The sequence below is a fragment of the Stegostoma tigrinum genome, chromosome 10 (genome assembly GCF_030684315.1).
Source record: "Stegostoma tigrinum isolate sSteTig4 chromosome 10, sSteTig4.hap1, whole genome shotgun sequence".
Taxonomy (NCBI): domain Eukaryota; kingdom Metazoa; phylum Chordata; class Chondrichthyes; order Orectolobiformes; family Stegostomatidae; genus Stegostoma; species Stegostoma tigrinum.
In genome coordinates this window covers 43,558,692-43,580,781 of record NC_081363.1, presented here as the reverse complement: position 1 = coordinate 43,580,781, position 22,090 = coordinate 43,558,692, and the positions used below count along the sequence as shown (strand labels likewise).

Below are 22,090 nucleotides of genomic sequence, written 5' to 3'. Positions count from 1 at the left end.
TTAACAACATCCCACATCTAAACTTGTGATTGAGGGAAGGTAATTGATGAAACAACAAAAGATGTTTGAGCCTAGGACTCTACCCTGAGGAACTCCTACAGTGAAGCAATAGGACAGAGATGTTCTGCAACTTCAGCATTGCTGTCATAATGTTAGACCTTGGGATAAATACCGGTGCATTTGAAATAATGGTTTAGTTACGTTTAAGTTTTGTAAAAGTGAATGATCTAACTTGCAATTTCAGACCTAAATCAAAACTGTAATACTGACGAGAATGTAACAATTGTGCTCCCTAGGTTTTCTACATTCTGTCTATATTACATAATTTGAAAGAGATTTATACTTAAAATGATTTCAGCTTTTATATGCTTAATAACTGAAAATGTTTTTCTGGTGCTGCCCGAAACAGGGTAAGAACAGGTTAACCTACTGCTTGTTCGTCTTAGCCCATGAGGAAAATGAGAGATGAAACAGTAGATTTGTTAGGAAAGCACAGTATCTTTCTATTTGCGAAGAAAGCAACAGCACTGCCTTGTGGTTCAGAGAGACTTATTTTGATGTGGAAAATTAAAGGTTTTGCTCATGGTCTTCTGTGCAATGATCCATTTTCCTCCTTCAGTATCTGGAAATGCTACAATGCACAGAGAGGTCCTTTGTTCAAGGACTAAAGGTATTGTTGCAGAAAATCATAAGCCAGAGAACATGGTGGGAAGAATGTGGTAATAAGCAAAGATACTTAAAGAGAAAGTTTAATTAGTTAATGTTTGGTGAACAAACCTAGCACTCTCGGGGGACAATTGGTGGGTTTGCCATATCTTCCTCTATCTCTTAAGGTTCCACCTACTCTTTATCTTTTGTGAATCCATGGCGTAGTCAGTGAGCAGGTATTGTATGGCCATGATTCAGACTGAGACTTGTTGAGACTTTGGAAGTCCTATTTGATCAAACCTATCCTCTGTCATACGAAAGGGCAATTTCATAACTTATGTTTGGGAGTCTGAGCATGAACAGATGAAACTCAGTGATGCTGTCCTGAATTGATGCGTGAATTGTAACAATTGAAGGAAGAGTGTGGTAATCTGCCCTTCTGTTCTCTAGCAATGGCCAGTCAAGAAGCCTAAATATGATAATGAGACATGAAGTTGCCTGCTGCAAAATTACATCTGATGCAAGGAATATTGCCCCTGTTTACACGCCAGGTTTCATTGAACTTGCACCTCACTGAGGCACCTCTGATACAGCCTACTGTAAAAACCCACATGTCCCCTAATACTCTTCAGAAACTGGACCTGCTGAATCTGACCTGTATTTGACATCAGTGCCAAACTATGGTTGACAATTGGCACCTTCTGAAGTGTACTAAAAATCTTTTTTTTAACCAATGTTGAAACTATGTAAAGGATGGATTATAGAATTAGTAGGATGTTCCTAGGGGTGGGAGGCTATCGGTTTGATAAAATTGCAAAAACTGAGGCTATATTCAATGGAGAACAAAAGAGTTTGAGGTGGAATGTAATAAGAGAGAGAAATTGATAAACTCTTGAAAGCATGGAAAAGCACAGGGAAAACTATGTTGTGTAAACTGAAATATTTATGACACTATTCTAAAATCATGGAATCCCTACAGTGTGGAAAGAGGCCATTCAATCCATCGAGCCTGCACTGACCCTCTGGGTTTGGGTGGGACGCTCTTCAATCTACCACCCAATCCCTGTAATCCCACATGGTTACCATCACGAATCTACCTAGCCTGCCCATGCCCGGACACTACATGGCAATTTAACATGGCCAATCCACCTAACTACATATCTTTCGACGATGGAAGGAAACTGGAACACCTGGCAGAAACCCACACAGGCACAGGAGAACTTGCAAACTCACACAGTCACCCAAGACTGCAGCAAACACAGCGCTGTGAAGCAGCAGTGCTAGCCACTGTGCCACCGTGCCACCCAGACTGCCTGAAGTTCAGTTATTGGTTGGTGATGCATTTGCTGATCCCATATTGCCTGTGACTGTAGAATATGTGTAAGAGAGTGAGAGAGAGCATGAGACAAAGTGAGAAATGGAAGTAGGGGATCAAACATTATCAGATTTCAGACCACACCTGCATACCAACACTGTCACCATCAAATTTCCTCTCAGGATCTCACAACATAGTCACAGAGATATACAGCACAGAAACAGATCCTTTGGTCCAACCCGTCCAGTGCGACCAAATATCCTATATAAATCTAGTCCCATTTGCCAGAAATTGGTCCATATCTCTCCAAACCCTTCCTATTCATGTACCCATCCAAAGTCTTTTAAATGTTGTAATTGTATCAGCCTCTGCCACTTCCTCTGGCAGCTCATTCCAGATACGCATCACCCTCTGCATAAAAAAAGTTGCTCCATAACTTGATGTCTAGAGGGACTCGAAATCAAACAGCAGAGGTGGTGGATGTGAAAATTCATTGCTGGGTCAGACAGCAGTGTATGTTTCTTTCTCCACTGATTCACTTCCCACCATGCGGTCACTGCCTTTGTCTCCTTTCCTCCTTTTTTAAAAGTGCCATTGTTTTGATTTTTTTCCCCAAAAGCTCCAAAACAATGCAGCAGCTTATAAAACAGTAATTACTGCTCCTAGAATTTGAGGAAATCTGCTCCAACGCCGAATATACCTTCAAAAAGGAGCAGTTGTCATAGCCACAATTTTTTTCCTGTCCTCCATCTTGGATTGCCCAGAAATCTAAAATAGGGTTGCACCAGGAAAGATTTGGAGGGCACCCATTGTACAATTATAAATATATTTCTTCTCTCCATTTCTCTGCGTACCATTTTAAACTTCTTTCCCATAGATTCTAAGCATAGATGCTGTTTCTTAGGGTGCTGGCTTGGAATCAGCCATTATCATACTGAATGGTGATACAGCCTTGAGGGGCAGGATAGCCTACTTCTGTTTCAATTTCTTATGGAATGGCTGTAATTTATTTTTTCAACTAACGTAGTTAATGTTGAATAATTCTTATTTATGACTCAATGCATGTTGGTTCAGCTCACCTGTTTAATTTGAAAACCCAGTTCCTTTAGCCCAGTACACTCAACAATGTGAAAAACATTGACTGTTTAAATGAAGTTCTAACAGCAAAACGAAAGTGTTGACATAAATGCTTTGTCATTCTCTTTCTTTTTGAGGAAGGGTTTAAGGATTCTGCAACTCTTTTTAAATGCCTTTATGTTTTCTACTATAACAGAAATGAAAGGGAACTAGATGAGAAATAAGTTTTTAATTGTCCTGTAGTTTTGCCTTAGGCTCCTTTATTCTAGTAATGTTTTACAGTAGCTAAATAGATTGCAGCGTATAATGCTTCAACAAACTCCTGTTAGCGGACACGGCAGAGACACAAAAAATTTCTGGAATAGCACAGTTGGGGCCCTGTCTGTTTGTTGGGCAGTTCTCTGACTGTTCACCAAGCTGGAGATGGACACTACTGCAAGCCACAAAGCTCCACCCACTTTTTCAAGCTCCACTCCTTTCCACGGCAGCTTAGTGCTCTGCGTCATTGTGCTTGTGCAGTTGCTGTTTGTCAGCTGTCTGAAAAAAGCAAGACAGCTGCATGGCAGTTTGTGCAAGTGAGAATTCTAGCTTGCATTCAAAAACTGGTCTAAAAACCAGACGAGGATTAATTCACTTTCAGTTGAAATGTTCAAAATGTACTGTCAGAGTAACTCCAAAGATTTAGAAGTAAATACTGTGGCACTTTGGAACAAGGTAAGCTCTTATTGTGTAGCATTTGCCCTAATTATCACAAAAATATCTGATTCTTTGTTAGGTTGTTACTTTGTTTACAGCAACATTATGGGGAAACCTAAAATGAGTCAGTATAGTGCAAGCAAGGACATTGCAAATTCTGTTTAGGCTTTAAAAAGATTCAGTCAGACAGACTTCTTTGTTTACTATACACCCAATGTATGTGAAGGCATACAGTAATCTTGGTTGGAATTGTTCTGTCTGGATTTCACATACAATTGATCATTAAAAGAAGCATGGCAGTGCTTTAGTAGGAGGCACCGGTATTGATTTTGAATACTATGAAATGCGTATAAAGGCAATAAAGAGTAACCTGTAAGTATCAGTAAATTGAGTAGTTGAAATCCTCTAAATAATGTTTTTCCTAATTTCTACGCATCAGATCAAATTATTTGTACAGTTATTATCCTATGGAGTTGGGAGTTACTGAATGTTATTTTATCATTGATTTGGAAAATGTGTAAAAATTCTGTGGAAATGCTCTGAGCTTCTGTTATTCAAATCTGTAGCCCAGTCATATTTAGCTGCTTTGTTAAAGTTCTAACATTTGTAACAGACCATAATTAAGTGAGTTTTTATGATTTCACCTAAACTGTTCAGGACTTTTTTTATTCATAACATTATCAAGTATTTAAGTGCTGACACTGCAGTAAGCAATGTAGCTTCAACACTCAAGTGATGCAATTAAATAAATCGGGGATTTAGTAAACTTCCACTCTACTGCCTGGATTCACTTTTTCCCCCCCAGCTTTCTAATCCAGAAGTTTTAGTTTACTATACTAAACTAAATGTATGTGCAATCAACTTATTGACATTCTGCAACTTGACTGCTGAGATCATTAGTACAGGGTATATGTTGAGAATCTATATGCATTATTTTTAAGACTATTTATTGATCTGGAAACTGAATTCAAATATAAAATTAATCCTTCATACAAATTGTATCGATTGAAAATTGTCTATTATTACTGAAGGTGAGGCAATGCAACCTTCATTGAACTTATTAATAAAACTAAAACCTGCAGGTTGGCAAAACACATCAAATGATTGCTGGAGAACACAAGAGTAATTATTTTTCTGATGTAGCTCAATAGATCTGGTAGACAATATACAAATTAATTTAGAAAGGATTAGGTTTTCTGTTACAGGAGAGATGCTTGCAGACAATCTTCTGCAAAAACCAAATTCTTAATCTTAAATCGTAGTGTATGGTTACAGCGTATGCTGAAAATGTCTACCTTGCTTTGGGGAAATGGTACAAAATTTTGCTGGTATAGAAATAGATTGAAGAATTAATAGCTGGAAAAATCTTAAATTGTGTGTAATGTATCCCATGTTTAAAGTTTATGTTTTAAATGCTTTTTTAAGCAGATGTTAGATTAATGGCTGACTATAAATCACTCAAAATTTTCTTTTAATCTCTGTCTGTCACGTTGTAAATGGTATATGTGTGTATTTAAAATGGTAGCATTTCCACTTGATTGCGATTGTATTTCCAGTACTGAAAATTGACCAAACTAGCACAAAAGCTCACATAAGTTCGAACAGGTTTATGTATTTGTCTAAAAGTATTGCAATGGAACCAGTCTTGTCCACAAACTGGCAATACCCCCAGTCGAATTAATCACCACAGTGAGTTTCTACTTATTGAACCCGTTTGCAGGCCTTCAGAGGCTCTTAAAATTAAGCTTTTTTTTTAAAGACTTAAGTGCATTAATAGGCGTCTTTTAAAATAGTTTTCTTAACTTACTGAGCGACTGACTACTGTGTACTGTTGAAACAAGTAAATGGTTCCATCTAGTTAGGTAGTGTTCAGAGGAGAGTGCTTATTTTTGTGATCATTCTATTTTTAGTTGCATGAGAAAAACTGCACCTTAATATATTGAGGACATTTTTTAACACTAAAAATGTTACATCTAAAATGCTACCCAATTGCAGTGGTTTTCTGGAAATGTTTGATTTCGGTATATATGCAAAGAAAAATGAGCAGAAAACCTGGGTTTAAAAAAAAGTTTTAAGCATAGACTTAAAGGAAAAACATACTTTTTAAAAAAAAATTCTATATTGTTGAACCTACATTATAGCTATTAGTTTCAGCACATTGTTTGTATTTTGCAATTTCATAATTGTTGACTTACCTAATTATTGCATGTGTTGGCCATCACCTGAATTGCTGTGATAATCTTCCTGATTAAGAATTGTGGATAAAATGTGGCAAGAATATTATTTGCCATCTAAGTGCCAGGCAATCACCATCTGCAACAAGACAGAATTTACCATCACCCCCTGACGTTCACCCTATCCATGGACCTCGTGATTTTATAGACATGAAATCTGGTTACTGGTTGGGCTGACATTTATTGCCCATTCCTAGTTACCCTTTCTATAGGCAGACTCACAATGCCATTAGAGAGGGAATTCTAAGATTTTGACCCTGAAGGAATAGCATTACTAAAAACCCCCACTATCAATATCCGTGGGATTACCATTGACCAAAAGCTGAACTAGGCTAGTTATATAAATACTGCAGCTACAGGAACAGGTCAAGGTCTAGAAATTCTACAGCAGGTAACTCACCTCCTGTCTCTCCAAAACCTGTCCATCTACAAAGCACAAGTCAGAAGTGTGATGCAATTATCTCACTTTCCTGGATGACCACAGCTCCAAAACCACTCAAAACTTGTTAGCATTTGGTGCAAAGCAGCCTGCTTGATTGGCACCACATCCACTAACATTCACTCCTTTCATCAAAGCAGTAGCATCCACTATTTACTGCAGGTGCTAGAAATCTGAAACAAATACAAAGAATTTTTGAAACTTGACCGGTCTGGCAGCATCTGTGGAGCGAGAAACAGAATTAACGTTTTGAGTCTGGTATGACTCTTTCTTTCACATTTTCATACTGGACTAGGAATGTCAACTCTGTTTCTCTCTCCACAAATGCTGTCAGACATGCTGAGTTTCTTGAGTATTCTCTATGTTTGTGCCATCTACGAAGTTTTCTGCAGAAATTCTCTAATGTTTCTTAAACAGCACACGTTCAAAACCGACAACTATCACCACCTTGCAGGATAAGGGCAGCAGATGTATGCGAACGTCACCACCTGCAAGTTTGCCTCCAAGCCTCTCACCGTGCTTACTTAGAAAAAAATTGCTATTCCTTCAGGGTCAAAATCTTGGAATCCTGCCTCTCTAATGGCATTGTGAGTCTGCCTATAGCAAGGGTAACTAGGAATGGGCAATAAATGTTGGCCCAACCAGCAGCCAGATCTCTTGTCTATAAAATCATGCGGTCCACGGATAGGGTGAAAAGCCAGGGTCTTTTCCCAGTGCACGGGAGTTTAATACTAGGTTTAAGGTAAGAGGGGAAAAGATTTAAAATGTGCCTAAGGGGCAATTTTTTTCATGCCGAGGGTAGTACTGTATGGAATGAACTGCTGGAGGAGGTGGTGGAGGCTGCTACAATTACAACATTTAAAAGACATCTAGATGGGTATATGAATAGGAACAGTTTAGAGGGATATGGGCCAAATGGGACTAGATCAATTTAGAATATCTTGTTAGCATGGACGGGTTGGACTGAAGGTTCTTTTTCGGTGCTGTACACCTCTACGACTCTATGAATATTAAATAAAATTCAAACCTTTTGTCAAACATGTCATCTAGCTACAGGGATGAGCAGTCAGCCAGCAGTCAGAAATATACTAAACAGTGCCAGGGCATTTTGTATATGATGTGCACATTCCAAATTACAGAGCAGCCTTAAAGGGATTGCACAGCACAATGAGGTGTACGCAGTAAGAGGAAATGAGAGGAAACATTACTCCCAATATAGTTTTCACACAGAACCAACCTTCATTACAGCTGCTTGATTAATTCAATGAGAGTGATATTTAGTGACTTAATAAAATGATCCTCTAATATTTGAAAAGAAGAAGGAAACTATATTCACTATTGATATATTTGTTTGGCTGAAATTCCTTTTAAGAGTTTGCTTTCAGTGATCACTAAGGCTTTTTAGCCAATATAGAAAATTGGAAAAATCCAACATGTGGCCTGTACATGTGAGTTTTAAAAATAAAGAAATATTCAATATTCATTCCTCACAGCCTGAAAACTACATTCACTGACCCTCATTCCAGAAACTAAACATTTGATTCAGTTTTTCAGGTGTTTCTCATCATAAACTGTTGCTGAAATATTGCAACTTTTTATATTCTCTCATGGGACATGGGCATTGCTGGCTGGCCAGTATATAATGCTCTCCCTAGTTGCCCTTGAGAAGGAGGTGGTGAGCTGCCTCCCTGAACTATTGCAGTCTGTATGTCATAGGTACACCCACAATGCTGTTAAGGAGAGAATTCCAAGATTATGACCCAACAATGGTGAAGAAACAGCGATATATTTCCAAGGCAGGATGGTGAGTGGCTTGGAGGACAACTTGCAGGTGGTGATGGTCCCATGAATCTGTTGCTCTTGTCCTTCTAGATGGAAGTGGTCACGAGTTTAGCAAGTGCGATATAAATATCTTTGGTGAATTTCTGCAGTGCATCTTGTAGGTAGTACACAGTGATGCGACTGAGCATTGATGATGAAGAGAGTGGATACTTGTGGCTGTGGTACCAATCAAAGTGTGCTGCTTTGTCTTGGATGCTGTCAAGCTTCTTGAATATTGTTGGTATTTCACTCATCCAAGCAAGAGAGGAATATTTAATCTCGCTCTTGACTTGTGCCTTGTAGATGGTGTACAGGATTTAGGGAGCCAGGAGATGAGTTACTCACTGCAGTATTCTTAACCTCTGACCTGCTTTTTCTTTAACACTGTGCTGAAATGGTGACTACAAGTCGATTTCTGCTCACTGGTAATCCCCGGGATTTTGATGGGGAATTCAGTGATGGTAGTGCCGTTGAACTCAAGGAGCAGAGGTTAAGGTGTCTTCTATTGGAGATGGTCTTTGTCTGACATTTGCACAGTGTGAATATTACTTGCCACTTATCAGCCCAAACCTGAATATTGTCCAGGTCTTGTTGCATTGGAATGCGGTCTGCTTCAGTATCTGAGGTGTCGCAAATGGAGTTGAATATTAAGCAATCCCTGGTGAACATCTCTATGACCTTATAATGGAGGGAAAGTCATTTAGTGAAGCAGCTGAGGATGGTTAGATCTAGGACATTACCCTGAGGAACTCCTGCAGAGATGTCCTGGAGCTGAGATAACTGATCTTCAATGACCATAACTGTCTTCTATGTGCCAGGTATGATTCTAACCAGCGGAGAGGTTGCCCCATTGATTCCAATTTTGCTAGGGCACCCTGATGCTACAGTTGGTCGAATGCTGGCCTTAATGTCAAGGGTCGTCACTGTCACCTCTGGAATTCAGTTCTTTTCTCCAGGAACAAAAACAGAAGTTGCTGGAAAAGCTCAGCAGATCTGGCAGCACCTGTGAAGAAATATCAGAGTTAATGTTTCAGGTCTGGTGACCTTTCCTCAGAACTGATGGTAGCTAGGCATGCAGGGGCAAGTGCTGTAGGGCTGTGGGGGTTTTGAGAGTGGACGGAGAGTGGACCAGGGTGTTCCGGAAGGTCCCCGCAGAAGGCGGACATGGGAAGGGAAGGGAATATGTGTCTGGTGGTGGCATCTCGCTGGAAATGGCAGAAATGCTGGCTTTGTCCTGCTTTTTGTGTACAGGACATAACTGGTCAATTTTCCACATTGTCAGATAGATGCCAGTGTTATAACAGTACTGGAATTTCTTAGCTAGGGGTGCAGTAAGTTCTGGAGCACAAATATTATTGCTGGGCTGTTGTCAGGGCCCAAAGCCTTTGCAGTATCCAGTGCCTCCAGCCATTCTTTGTATCATGTAGAATCCAATTGGCTGAAGACTGCATCAATGATTCTGGGGACCACTGGAGGAATTAAGATCCATCTGCTTGGTATTCTGGCTGGAGAGTGCTGCAAATTCATCAGCCTTATCTATTGTGCTGGGCTGTTCCATCATTGAAGATGGGGTTATTTGTGGGACTTCCTCTTCCAGTTTAATTGTGCACCACCATTCACAACTGGATGCGGCAGGATCACAGAGTTTAGATCTTAACTGCTGGTTGTGGGATCACTTAACTGTGTCTATCACTTGCTGCTTATGCTGTCTGGTATAGAAGTTGTCCTGTTTAGTAGCTTCACCAGGTTGATACCTCATTCTTGGGCTTTTCTGGTGCTGCCCATGGCATGCCCTTCTGCATTCTCCATTGAACCATTGACAGTCTTGTTAATGTTAAGGTAGCTTGTCTTTATTCTGATAATAGAATTTATTATTGATTTTAAGAGGATTTGTTTATACTCTAAATATTATGGTAGCATAATGGTTATTTACTGGACTAGTAATACAGAGATGTGTGCTAATGAACTAGAAGCATGAGTTTGAATCCAATGGTGGTAGCAGAGGGCTTGAAACCTAAATTTTGTTTTAAAAGTCTGCAATTTTTTTTCTTTTACTGGAATTTGACTGTCTTTAACCTACTGCGGCTTATGTGTGCTGAATACAAACATACAAATTAGGTGCAGGAATGGACCTTTCACCACCCTGAACCTGATCTGCATTCAGCATGATCCTGGTTGATCCCTTGGCTTTGAATTCCACACTGCCATCTACTCCTGATAACCTTTGATGCCCTTGGCCTAACAGGAATTTATCTACCTCTGCCTTAAAAATATACGTAATGACCTGGCCTCCACTGCCTTCTGAGGCAGAGCTTTTCTAAGGCGCACAGCTGTCAGAAAAAATAAACGCTCTTCCTCTTGGAATGGTGGCTCAGACACTGCTGCCTAACAGTGCTAGAGACCCAAGTTCAATTCCACCCTTGGTGACTGTGTGGAGTTTGCACATTCTCCTTTATTCAATTTTCCTTTATTCATTCATGGGATGAGAGTGTTGCTGGTTAGGCAGCATTTATTGCCCATCCCTAATTGCCCAGAGAGTGGTTAAGAGTCAACCACATTACTCTGGATCTGGAGTCACATGTAACCGGATGAGGTCAGGATGGCAGTTTCCTGCCCTAAAGGGCATTAGTGAACTAGATGGGTTTTTCCAACAATCGATAACTTGCGGGAGATTCATCGGTATGTTAGCTGGAATTATTTTAGCTACAGGTTAGCAATGAAAAGAGGCTCGATAAACTTGGGCAGTTTTCTTCAGAGCAGACCAGGCTGAGAGGAGATCTGTTTGAGGTGTATAAGATTACAAGAGGCACAGACAGTGTGGATGGGAAACAGCTTAGTTCCCCTTAGTTGAAGCGTCAGTAAGAAAGGGACATAATTTTAAGGTGAATGGCAGGAGGTTTAGAGGGGATTTGCAGGTTTTGTTTTTAACACAGGATGGTAGGAATCTGGGATGCACCGAAGGGTAGTTGAGGCTGGAAACCTCACAATTTTTTAAAAAGCATTTGGATGAGCACTTGAATTGCCATTACATACAAGTGCTAGGAATTGGGTCTAGTGTAGACTTTTGTCAGTACAGATGGTCGAAGGGCGTGTTCTGAACTGCATGATTTCAAGGGAAACTGGCTTGGCCAGCTGTCAACCCCACGACCCATGAGTGAATTAAAAAAAAAATTCTGTCATCCTATGAGAGCTATCAAAACACATCTTAAACTTAATAAGCTGGGTCTATTTAATTTCAAGCAGCATAGATTTACGGACAACTTGTTAGAGACCTGTAATATTCTGAAATATCTATCATACCATATCTATTAATAGATTTGGAAGAAGTTTAATCCTACAAAATGGGTGGGTTTTGGTTGGACGGCAGAGAGTTGTTAGAGCATGAGATATCTGTTTCCTGAACTCAGTTTGCCTTCAGCCCAGCCATTTCCAGGATTCTGATGCTGAAAGATGGTGCACCCAATCCAAACAGATTTGTTTTGTTTATTTTTATCGATGACAGTGAGGCTGTGTGATATTGAGACTGTGAGCCCCATTATCATTGCACTTTTGGAACTTGACTGCTGCTGAGTGGGTTACCTGAATGTCATTGCCTCAGCTTTGTCAAAGTGTGGGCTTGCTGAGTCCAACCTTTACATCTACCTCTTAGATCGAGGTGCCTGCCTCTGTAATTGGACACCACTGTTAACCCCCAACCCCAACTCCAAATGAGGTATCTCACTTACCTCTTCAGGACTTCAGTCTCTCTCCCAACCTCTGCTGGAGTCACTGGATTGACTTGACCCCACCTTCATAATCCTGCATGATGGACAAACCAATGTTTTTCTGCTCATGTTGGCCAGGTATGTAACAACAGTTTTGTCCCATTATTTCCGGATTAACAGATTGAGAAGGACTAAGCAACAGGAGTTCCAACCACATGAAGTAGAAATAGATTGGATATTAATGAGTTTCTCTTTTAGTAGGCAGTTGTGAGCCTCTGGGACACACTATTGTCTGGCATTGTTGCTGACTGTTTGTACACCTTTAAAGAGGGAAACAGTCCAATTCTTGGCTGGAATAATGATCACCTCACATTGTATTTAAGTAACTTTACGAATAACACATAGTCCACATGATATTCTGGACTGGTTCATTTGCCTGAGGAAAAAGAAGAGGAATTTCCTGAGCTATTTTCCCCTTATTTACTGTTTATTTTTCTAAATCAATCTGTTCAGAGATGTCATTACACAGTTCTGGAGCAGGCAGGACTTGAAGTCTGGCCTACTGATCCAAGGCAGGGTTACTACTATTGTAGCACAAGAGCTCTCTTTACTATGGTGTTACCTGTTATGTTAGTTCCACAAGGATATTTTTCTGCGTTGGAATGGGAACTGTCAGGTTCTGATATGAGAGATGAGTTTGTTAGTCATTACCTCATCATCAATTTTGAATGTTATAACTTTCTGCTCGTGCTAAGATGGGAGAACCATTAGCAAACTTAGATGCAGGGTTATACACTCCTATGTTAATTATAATGATATAGTCATTTCAAATAAAAGGCAAATGGTAGTTTCTGGATCATGCTGCTGCTGTACTGTGGTAAACTCTTGTAAAGTTCTCTGGGCAAAAAGTTTAAAAAACAGGAATTATGGTAAGGTAACATTATACAAGCCAAAGCTAACTTATACTGTAGTCTGATGAATATAACCAGAAGATTATTGCATGTGACAGCAGGAATGCAGCTTGATGTTGTAAACAACTAGGCTACTAGTTTTCTTTGAGTTTGAATGTCTCTTATAGCCACTAAATAGGCTCAATGAATGATTGAGCTTAGTGATTACGAATGAATGTCTCTTATAGCCACTAAATAGGCTCAATGAATGATCCTTCAAAGCAGAATGGGGAAAGAAATTAGCATGCATGAGATCTTTCATGATATTACTGGGAAAGAGTAGATTAGAAGTTTTCGAACTGGACTCCAGCTCTTAATGAATCTGCAAGGTCATCAAACTTAAGCTGTATGATCACATTTCTACGTCTTCTCTTGTAGTAGAATGTTATTTTTGTTGTTGCTTACTTTTCAGAAGGCTGATATCCTTTTAAGAAGCTGATAGTTGATAGTTAGGGCATGGGTTCCCAGAACTGATTTCTCTGCATAGAAAAGTTTGTAACCCACTGGATTAAGAGGCTCAGAATCTGGAAAATGATGGACTGAATTCAAAAACGGGTACCAGTTTTGAGTTATACTCCTCCAATGAGCTTTGCATTTTGGGATCTGTACCAAATAGTTTCAATGGCCAGAATCATGTGTGAACTGCAGTTGTGCCACATAATCACCTGTTGGGATATGCTTATTGGTGGGAGCACAAATCTGGAAAGTTAACGTCAGTGCTTCTGTAACAGAGAAAGCTATTCTCTTAAGTCAAATAGAAAATGCTGGAAATACTATCAGGGCAGGCAGAGTCTGCCAATAAAGAAACAGAGGTTATGTTTCAGGTTTATGATTTGAAAATTGCCTTAATTGTGAATTGAAATTCTAGTTTACTGTGTGTTAATGAGTACAATTTCTTCAAGTCTCTAAACAGCAAAATAACTAAAAAAACTATAAATGATCATACTGTGTTAGAATAGATACTCAACTTTTCTCCTCTGTGTTCTAGATTCATGTTGGCTAAAGGACTGAAGCGCAAGCTTAGTGATTACGAAGAAAATATGGCTGGTGTTCCTGGTGCCTTTGATTCTAACCCAGGGCTGCCCTACACTTTGCAGAGACAATTGGTACTTAATATGTGCCTTATCAAATTGCAAAGCTGTAGGATGCTGGTGGAACCAAACTTGCACCGGTCTGTCCTCATCGCAAATACTGTTCGGCAGATCCAGGAGGAAATGAGGCAAGAAAGTAGTCTAGAAGGATCTAATATCTGCAATGGAGCAAGTCCAGTTCCAGACTCATATGCAACATCTCAGGCCAGTGTTGAGTTAACTGGAACACCATCATCCATTCAAAACAGCTGTCCAGATTTGAATATTTCATCAGATTTTTCAGAAAACCAGATTGAGAACTCTTTAGTAGTTGTTTCAGATGATGACATGTCATCTGCCATTTCATCAATCCTCAAAGATTTGGACTTCATGGAGGATATCAGCCCATCTCCTTGTACTGCACCTGCATGTGAAGACAACATGAATACAGACATTTTTTTGGTAGACAGATCACAAGAACCTAGATCTCCAGAAACTGTGTTTGGCTCTTTTGAAATCACAAATTCAACGAGTTACCTAACAGATCTTGCTTTTGATGACATATTTGAAGACATTGACACGTCCATGTATGACTCAGATCTGTGCTTACTTCCATTGACACCGACTAGATCACCACCAGCTATTGTGGATGATGTTTCAAAACCCTTTCAATTATGCAACTCTGCATCAGTGAACACCATTCAGATCTGCAGAGTAGATTTGAGTGACCTGGACCACATCATGGAGATTCTTGTAGGATCCTAATTCATCACTGGGATGTTTCAGAGTTTTGTATGCTTGTCTTCCAAATTAATTAAAGCAGCTGTATCAATACCATTAGAGATGGAAACAGCCAGTGTAATAGCAAGCTGTGTTCAACCTTACACATCTTTGAAGGGTTTAAGTAATACAATTTTCAACTTTAAGTACTTCAACAAGAAGTTGGAAACAAAATACTACAGCAAATATTTTGACAATTAGCATGTGAATCATGGCAGGGGAACTGTTGGCTAGTAATGATAACTTCTGGCTTGCTATCCACAAATATGCCTGTAACCACTTGGGTTATTTTTTTAATGGGATAAGATTGTTTTTAAGAAATGAATGGACTGCTGAAACACGCCGAACATTAACTTAATCAACTAAACCTTTAATAGAGACTGAACAGTATTATGTGTTTCTGTACATCTTTTTAATAGTTATGGTTTTTCAGTGTTTATATCTGAAGTGTGAGAGGAACTAATTATCCGAAGGACATTGTGAACAGGTTTATTCTATTGACTGAAGCACACAGTATGTTTTATTTCCTTACAGAATGTTTTTATATGGTATTCTTGAACCAACAAAGACATCTTTATCAAAGGTTACAAAAATGTTTTATATGACATTTAAACTATTTATTTTTTTAGAATTTTATACTCTAAATCTCTATGTTTGATGTTTGTCTAATTTGGTTTTTAGTTCCAGAATGGCAGGCTTTGCTGTTGGATTTGACTTACACTACCTCTCCTAAGATCTAACAATAAAGCTTTGATTTAAAAAAAGTGCTGTACATGAACGGATGCAGCTTCTGTTTTTCTTAATTAAAAAAAAATGTATGTGGGGAGTGGAATCTAATGTATCCAGAGCAAAGTAACTTTTGTTTTCTTCTTAAATGTGAGGCTGTTGAGATAGATTTAAATATTTATGACAAGACTAGTTTTCTTCCAATCCTACTTGTATGCTTCAATTATCTGAAAACATGTTGACTGAGTATCAGGACATGTTTGATTCTGGGGTTTTATTTTGAGCTGAGTGTTTATGTTAGACAGAATTATTCAATATCAAAAACTAGGTACTTTATCAGAAGACTTCTCATTTAGTGATCTCTAGGTATTTCTGACATCTGACCTTAAAACAAGGAAATAGATAAAAATGAAAAGGCAATATGCTTTTTAAAAATTCATTTATGGGATGTAGGTGGTGCTGGCTACGCCAGCATTTATTGCCCTTTCCTAATTAGCCGGAGAGTAGTTTAAGAGTCAACTGCATTGTCATGGATCTGGAGTCACATTGTAGGCCAGACCAGGTGAGGATGGCAGTTACCTTCCTTAATGGATATTAGAGAAGGACACTGCTAACCTCATCTGGTCTGGCCTATATGTGACTCCAGATGCACAGCCATGCAGTTGACTTTTAAACTATCCTCTGGGTAATTAGGGATGGGCAATAAATGCTGACTTAGCTAGCAATGCCCTTGTACCGTGAATGAACTAAAAAAAAAATTCTTGCAACATGAACTAATCTAAGCTGTTGAAAGACTACTACAAGGAAATCTATATTGAAGATGGGAATGAGAAAATTCATATGAAAGCTGCACAGGATTTGCACACAGTGGCAATTATAATAATTGGGTGAACCACATTTTGTAATTTGTACACTGATTCAGACAATGCAACGCACTATGAAGACAACACTATCACTATTACTGAATGGTGAGATGAAAAAGATTGCTAATGTTAATATTTTATTTTTCTTGGTTAAAGTGATGTTTCTTTATGTTCCAAATTTCTATATGAACTACGAATTTCATGAATGGCTTTATTGTTAAACTCAAACAAATATAGCTTTGGAAAGGAATAATGATTGTGTAAAAACAAAATTGAATTATACTAAAAGATTGATGCCTCTATAGGCATGTCCAGACAATGTTGACTCTTTCCTCCATTGTACTGAAACATTGTGTTTAGCAATGCCGGAGGAAATATGGAGGAGTTCCCTGATCAATAGAAAGATGTTTAATGTGAGCATCCATTTACGATATTCTAACAAACCTGTACCCCTACAAAAATCACTGATTTTAAGTATATAAACATGGTTGACAGTTCATTTCATTACTGAGGGAGAGCTGTATTCCTGAAGTTGGCAAGATGTTAACATTAGGCCAAATTTTCCAAACTTTTTCACATTGTTTGGGAAGCCCTGACTGAAGATGTAGTCAATAAAGACTTTCATTGTAAAGAACTGGGAATGTAGACTTGTTTATTTGTTCTTTCTTTCTTTCTCACCCTTTGTGGCCTTCTGCTTGATTCATTAACCAGCTTAGTTTGTCTTCTCAGGTGAATATAGAAGATCCCATGTTGCTCTTCAAAGAAGAGCAGGAGAATTTCCCTGGTACCCTGGCTAAATTTGATCTCTTAACCTCTGATCGTGAAATCATTATGACTACAGCACAGAGGATGCCATTTGGCCCTTCTTATCCATATGTGCTGTCTACAATAGCAACTCTGCTAGCCCCATGCCACTATACTTTCTCATTAGTCCAGCCATTTTTCTCTCTTCAGATAATTATTCCATTCTCTTCAGAAAACTATGACAGAATCTTCTTCCTCTATTTGTTCAGTATGTGCATTCCAGTTTCTAATCTGTATTTAAAAGAAAATACTTTCTCATGGTGTTGTCGATTCTTTTACCATTCACTATGAATCTGCCTCCTCTCGTTTTGGACCTTTCCACCAATTGGAGGTTTCTCTCTACCCACTCTATCTTGACCAATCATGACTTTGAATACCTTTTAGCAAAATTGCTATCAACCTTCTTTAAGAAGAAGTCCCAGATTTTCCAGTCTCTCCATAGAACAGAAGTCTGTCATCCCTGAAGCCATTTTTATAAATCTGTTCTGCACTGTCTCTAATGACTTCATACCTTCCAAACTATAGTGTCAAGAATTGAACACAATATTCTAGATGAGGCTGAATTAGCCTTTTGTAAAGATTCACTATAACTTCTTACGCCAAATTTTAAAGCCCAAAATTTCAAATGCGTTATTAAGTACTTTCTCAACCTGCCCTGTTCAAGTTCCCTGATTTATATGCATGTACCCTGTGCTCCTGCATTTACTTTATAATAGTTACCTTTATCTTTCATAGCCTTTCCTCATTCTTCATATCAGAGTGTATCACTTTACACTTCTGTGCTTTAAAGCTTATCAACTATTTGTCTAACCATTCCACAAACCTCTCTATGTCCTCTTGTTGACTTTCATTTTCCTTCTCGTAGTTCACAATACTAACAAGTTATGTGTCATCTGCAAAGTGTGAAAAGCTCTGCAAGCTCAGATTATTAATATACTTCAAGAAAAACAGTAATCCCAACCACTGGGGAAACCTCACTTTAAAATTTCATCCGATATGAACAACAACCGTCTGCCATTACTCTCCATTTCGTGTCACTTCATCAAATTTGTTTCCATAGTTATCACTGTCATTTAATCCTTGTCTTTAACTTTGCCGACAAGCTTGGCACATGGTACACGATAAAATGTCTTTCAAAAGCACATCAACTGTATCATCCTCATTAACCCTCTCTGTTGTCTGATCCAAAAAAAACAAACTTGATTAAAATAATTTACGTTTGACAAATCTTTTGCAAATCATCCTGCATTTGTCTAAGTTATTATTGTCCTAAAAGTTTTCCCACCATTCAGGTTAAACTGATTGACATATAGTTGTTGCGCTTAACATTATACCCTTTTTTTGAGCAACTTTTACAATTCTCTAGTACATCCCTATATCTTCGGAATACTGGAAGATTATGGCTGGTTTCTTCACAATTTCTATCCTTCAGTATCCTACTATGTAGCTTATCTGGCTCAAGTGATTTTAACAGCATCTTCTTCATTGACAATGAAAGATACAATATATTTATTTAGTATTCAGTGATGTTCCCTGCCACCACGTATAAACTACCTTTTGCTCTATAATTGGTCCCTCTCCACTTTTGAGTATTCTTTTATTATTTATGTGCCTGTTGAACATTTTTGGATTCCCATTTATACTAGCTGCCAGTGTCTTCTCCTGCTCTCACTTTGCTTCTCTAAATTTTTTTACACTTCTCTCAGCCTGGTTCTCACCTGGGTTATCAATCTGACCAAGTTTGGAAAAAAGATGTACATGTCCATTTTTCATTCATGGAATTTTGCATTGTTAGCAAAGCCTACATTTAGTCCATTGTTAGTTGCTTAAGAAGGTGGTGATGAAATGACTTCATGAACCGCTGTCTGTTGTATGTACTTTGGTGCTGCTGAAAGGAGTTCCAAGATTTTAATGCGGCAATAGAAGAATGATGATATATTTCCAAGTCCAAATGTTGTGTGCCTTGCTGAGGCAACCAGGTGTTTCCATGTACCTGTTGTCATTTTTCTTCTGAGTGGTAGAGGGCTCTGTTGAAGTGGCTTGCTGAGTTGCTGCAGTGAATCTTCTAATGCTTCACACTACAATCAAAGTGTGTTGGTGGAGGAGGGAGTAAGTGTCTAAAGTGTGGACAGGATGCAAAAAAGCTATTGCTTTGGTGTTGAACCTCTTGAGCGTTGTTAGCTCTGTACTCATCAATGCAAACAGACAGCAACCCATCAAACTTTCACTTGGTGCCTTTATAGAGTTAGATGATGAATTTATGGAGTCAGGAAGTGAGTGATTTGCCATGGACTTCATAACCACTGAACTTGTCTTGTGGTCACAGAATCTATGTGGCTGGTCTAGTTAAGTGTCTGGTCAGGAATAACCCCAGGATGATGTTCATGGGAATTTCAGCAATGAATACCATTGAATGTCAAGTGAGGATGCTTAGATTATCTCTAGTTGGAAGCGGTTATTGCTGTATACCATTTAGCGGCCACATTTCTCTCCATGAGAAAACTAACTACAGTCCAAAATGACTGAATAGAATATCCCAAAGGCATTCACAGCAAAAGGTAGTTGCAAAGCTGTCAGGACTTAGCAAAGCTTCTGCTATACCCAAGGACAGCAACTAAGAGAGCCTGATTGAGAGGTCGGGTTATCCTAGCCTCACTGGTGTAAGTGAAAGTATAATGTTGATAATAATAGCATTAATTAAACTTATTTAGTTAAATTCTGGATAGTCTATTGCTGATTTCTGTGAAGGGGTAGGAGCAACTGTGAACCTTGAATAAAATTAAGCCATTCATCACCCAGGTAAGTATTACAGAAATGTTCAAAAACAATTTCCGAATGAATAATTTGGCATACTGTGTTAACCTTTAAGTTTCAATGTTTGATAGTTTATATTATTTATCTATTTTGCTTTCTGAGCAAGGATATTAGCATGAACTTAATTGGCATCTGCCAAAGTAAGTCAGACTGAGATACGCATGAATACGTATAGCGGGTGATTGGCATCGGTAAATTGGATTGTTGTTGTACACCAGAGGTCAAATTGAGGCACTTTTTTTCCAGATGGATTGCTATAATTTCTCTTTTCCATTATTTTAAACAACAATCGATTACAAAGCATATTTAACCACAATAAGCCTTTGTATAATTTATTGTCAATTTACTAAGGTGCATATCCCCCTATCAATTACTAAAATCATGCAGGATCTCTTACTTTGATTACACGTATCTCAAAGAAGCAAACACATTTTATCATTTGGTTTTCATTGAACAGTGTGTATTTTCATTAGTTGTCTATCCTAAAGTTAGTTTTAAATACTTATGGGTTAAATGTTTAAATTGTAGATTTTGGAGAAACTTGTTTACATATATTATTGTTGCTTCAGTGAACCTGGAACAAAACAGTATGAATTTTAAAATTTATTATGATAATATATTGTATCTTAAAGTAGTTGAGATTTGTTTTCAAAATAGTGTTTAATTAGATGTGGCACTTAACAGGAAATTGTTGTGAAATTATTAAATCTCTTCTATGTTTTACCATGATGGGTGGAGAAAGCAGAACATCTTAGTAACTAATTAGAAATTGATTAGTTAGAAGAAAAATATTTTAATACTTCTGTAATTCTGAAGGCTCATTATGTTAAAGAAACAATTATACTGTAAATTCAACATTTTGGAGAAACATTTGTAACAATTGATGTGAAGGCTCAAATGTGCAAATTGTAACTTTCAGTTATGTATAATTTCATGTTATGTATAATTATAAAAATAACCTCAGTGTTGAAAGGAAGTCTGTGGGAGTTCTGACTATACATTGACAGGAAGTGACAACTTTTACATTTCCTGAGCTACTTAAAACAGTACTCTCAACTGACCATTTAGAACTGTACCGCAGTCCCATTTCATGTACATATTTTCACCTTCAGATTTCACGATCCTTAACCAGTTCAAATAATTTTGTTCATGGTGAAAGCTTACTGCAAATTAAGTGTAAACACACCTGTCTTATTCCTTTCCTGAAGGGTATAAACTCATTGCTTGCAGTTTCATTGTTAAGAATATTACATTTCATAATGAAATCTGAAAAACCGGAATTCAGAGGAGAAAGCTAGTTCCATTATTACACTGCAGTTTAAACAGAAATTCCAGCATGTTTGCATTACAGATTTGTTTTAGTTGGTTCCCACTTATTCCAGCAGAATTGGAATTAAGAATGTAGTAAATCATAATAATTTGCTGTTGTGGAAGAAATGATATGCTGAAATGTGTGTGGTGTGACTGTAGATAGTAATGCAAACTCTGTTCTATTTTTAAATGAGTAAATTTGAATAAGAATTGTAGCACTGTCAAAGACATTTCTGTCTTTATTTTCTCCTTTTGCAATCTGTTGTAATAGGTCAGTTATACCTAAAAACTTGCATTTTTCAAAAATTGTGTTGAAAATAAAGTTTAGGTAAACCACTAATTTGTAATTGAAAATATTTTCACACTTCTTTTCCTTCCGGGACTTTTCAAAATGAGAGCAGGTGTGGACCATGAGACATAACACTCCTGCCTCAGACATCATGACCTGGGAATGACAAATGACGACAATGGATGGAGAGAATTCAAGCTTTGGTGCTATCATGAGATTTACATAACTAATGTCGTCTTTCGGAACAAACCATGTTATAGATGTCCTGCAGGGGATTGGTACCAGCTAAATCTGATCATCACCAGATATCACACTCTGAACAGGATTCTCAACACATGCAGCTGCCATAGCGCTAAGGTGAAGGTGCAACATTTGAAGAATGTTCTTTCAAAGCAAAAATGCTGTTCTTGTATCAACATCAACCATACTACCTACCCAGATAAAACAAAACAATTTTGTGACTCAATTGAATGGGTGCTGTCCAGCATTTCCAGAGAGAGCATAGAAGCCAAAAGGAAGACATTTCAATTCCATTTACAATATAAGCAA

General features: G+C 38.2%; 1 protein-coding gene across 5 annotated transcripts in view; it reads left to right on the top strand.

Annotated features, from left to right (window-relative positions):
• The window catches only part of LOC125455288 (SERTA domain-containing protein 2-like), a 42,957-nt gene extending 26,983 nt beyond the window's left edge, over positions 1-15,974 (top strand). For 4 of the 5 annotated variants that reach the window (XM_048537022.2, XM_059649440.1, XM_059649441.1 and 1 more), the window contains one exon: positions 13,873-15,974. In XM_048537022.2, coding sequence (XP_048392979.1) covers positions 13,877-14,719 — 843 coding nt within the window. In that variant the 5' untranslated portion in view covers positions 13,873-13,876 and the 3' untranslated portion in view covers positions 14,720-15,974. Of the gene's footprint in view, positions 1-3,546; positions 3,755-13,872 lie in introns of those variants that run through there. The other variant, XM_048537021.2, reaches the window with a different exon arrangement.
• Positions 15,975-22,090: the final 6,116 nt, after the last annotated feature.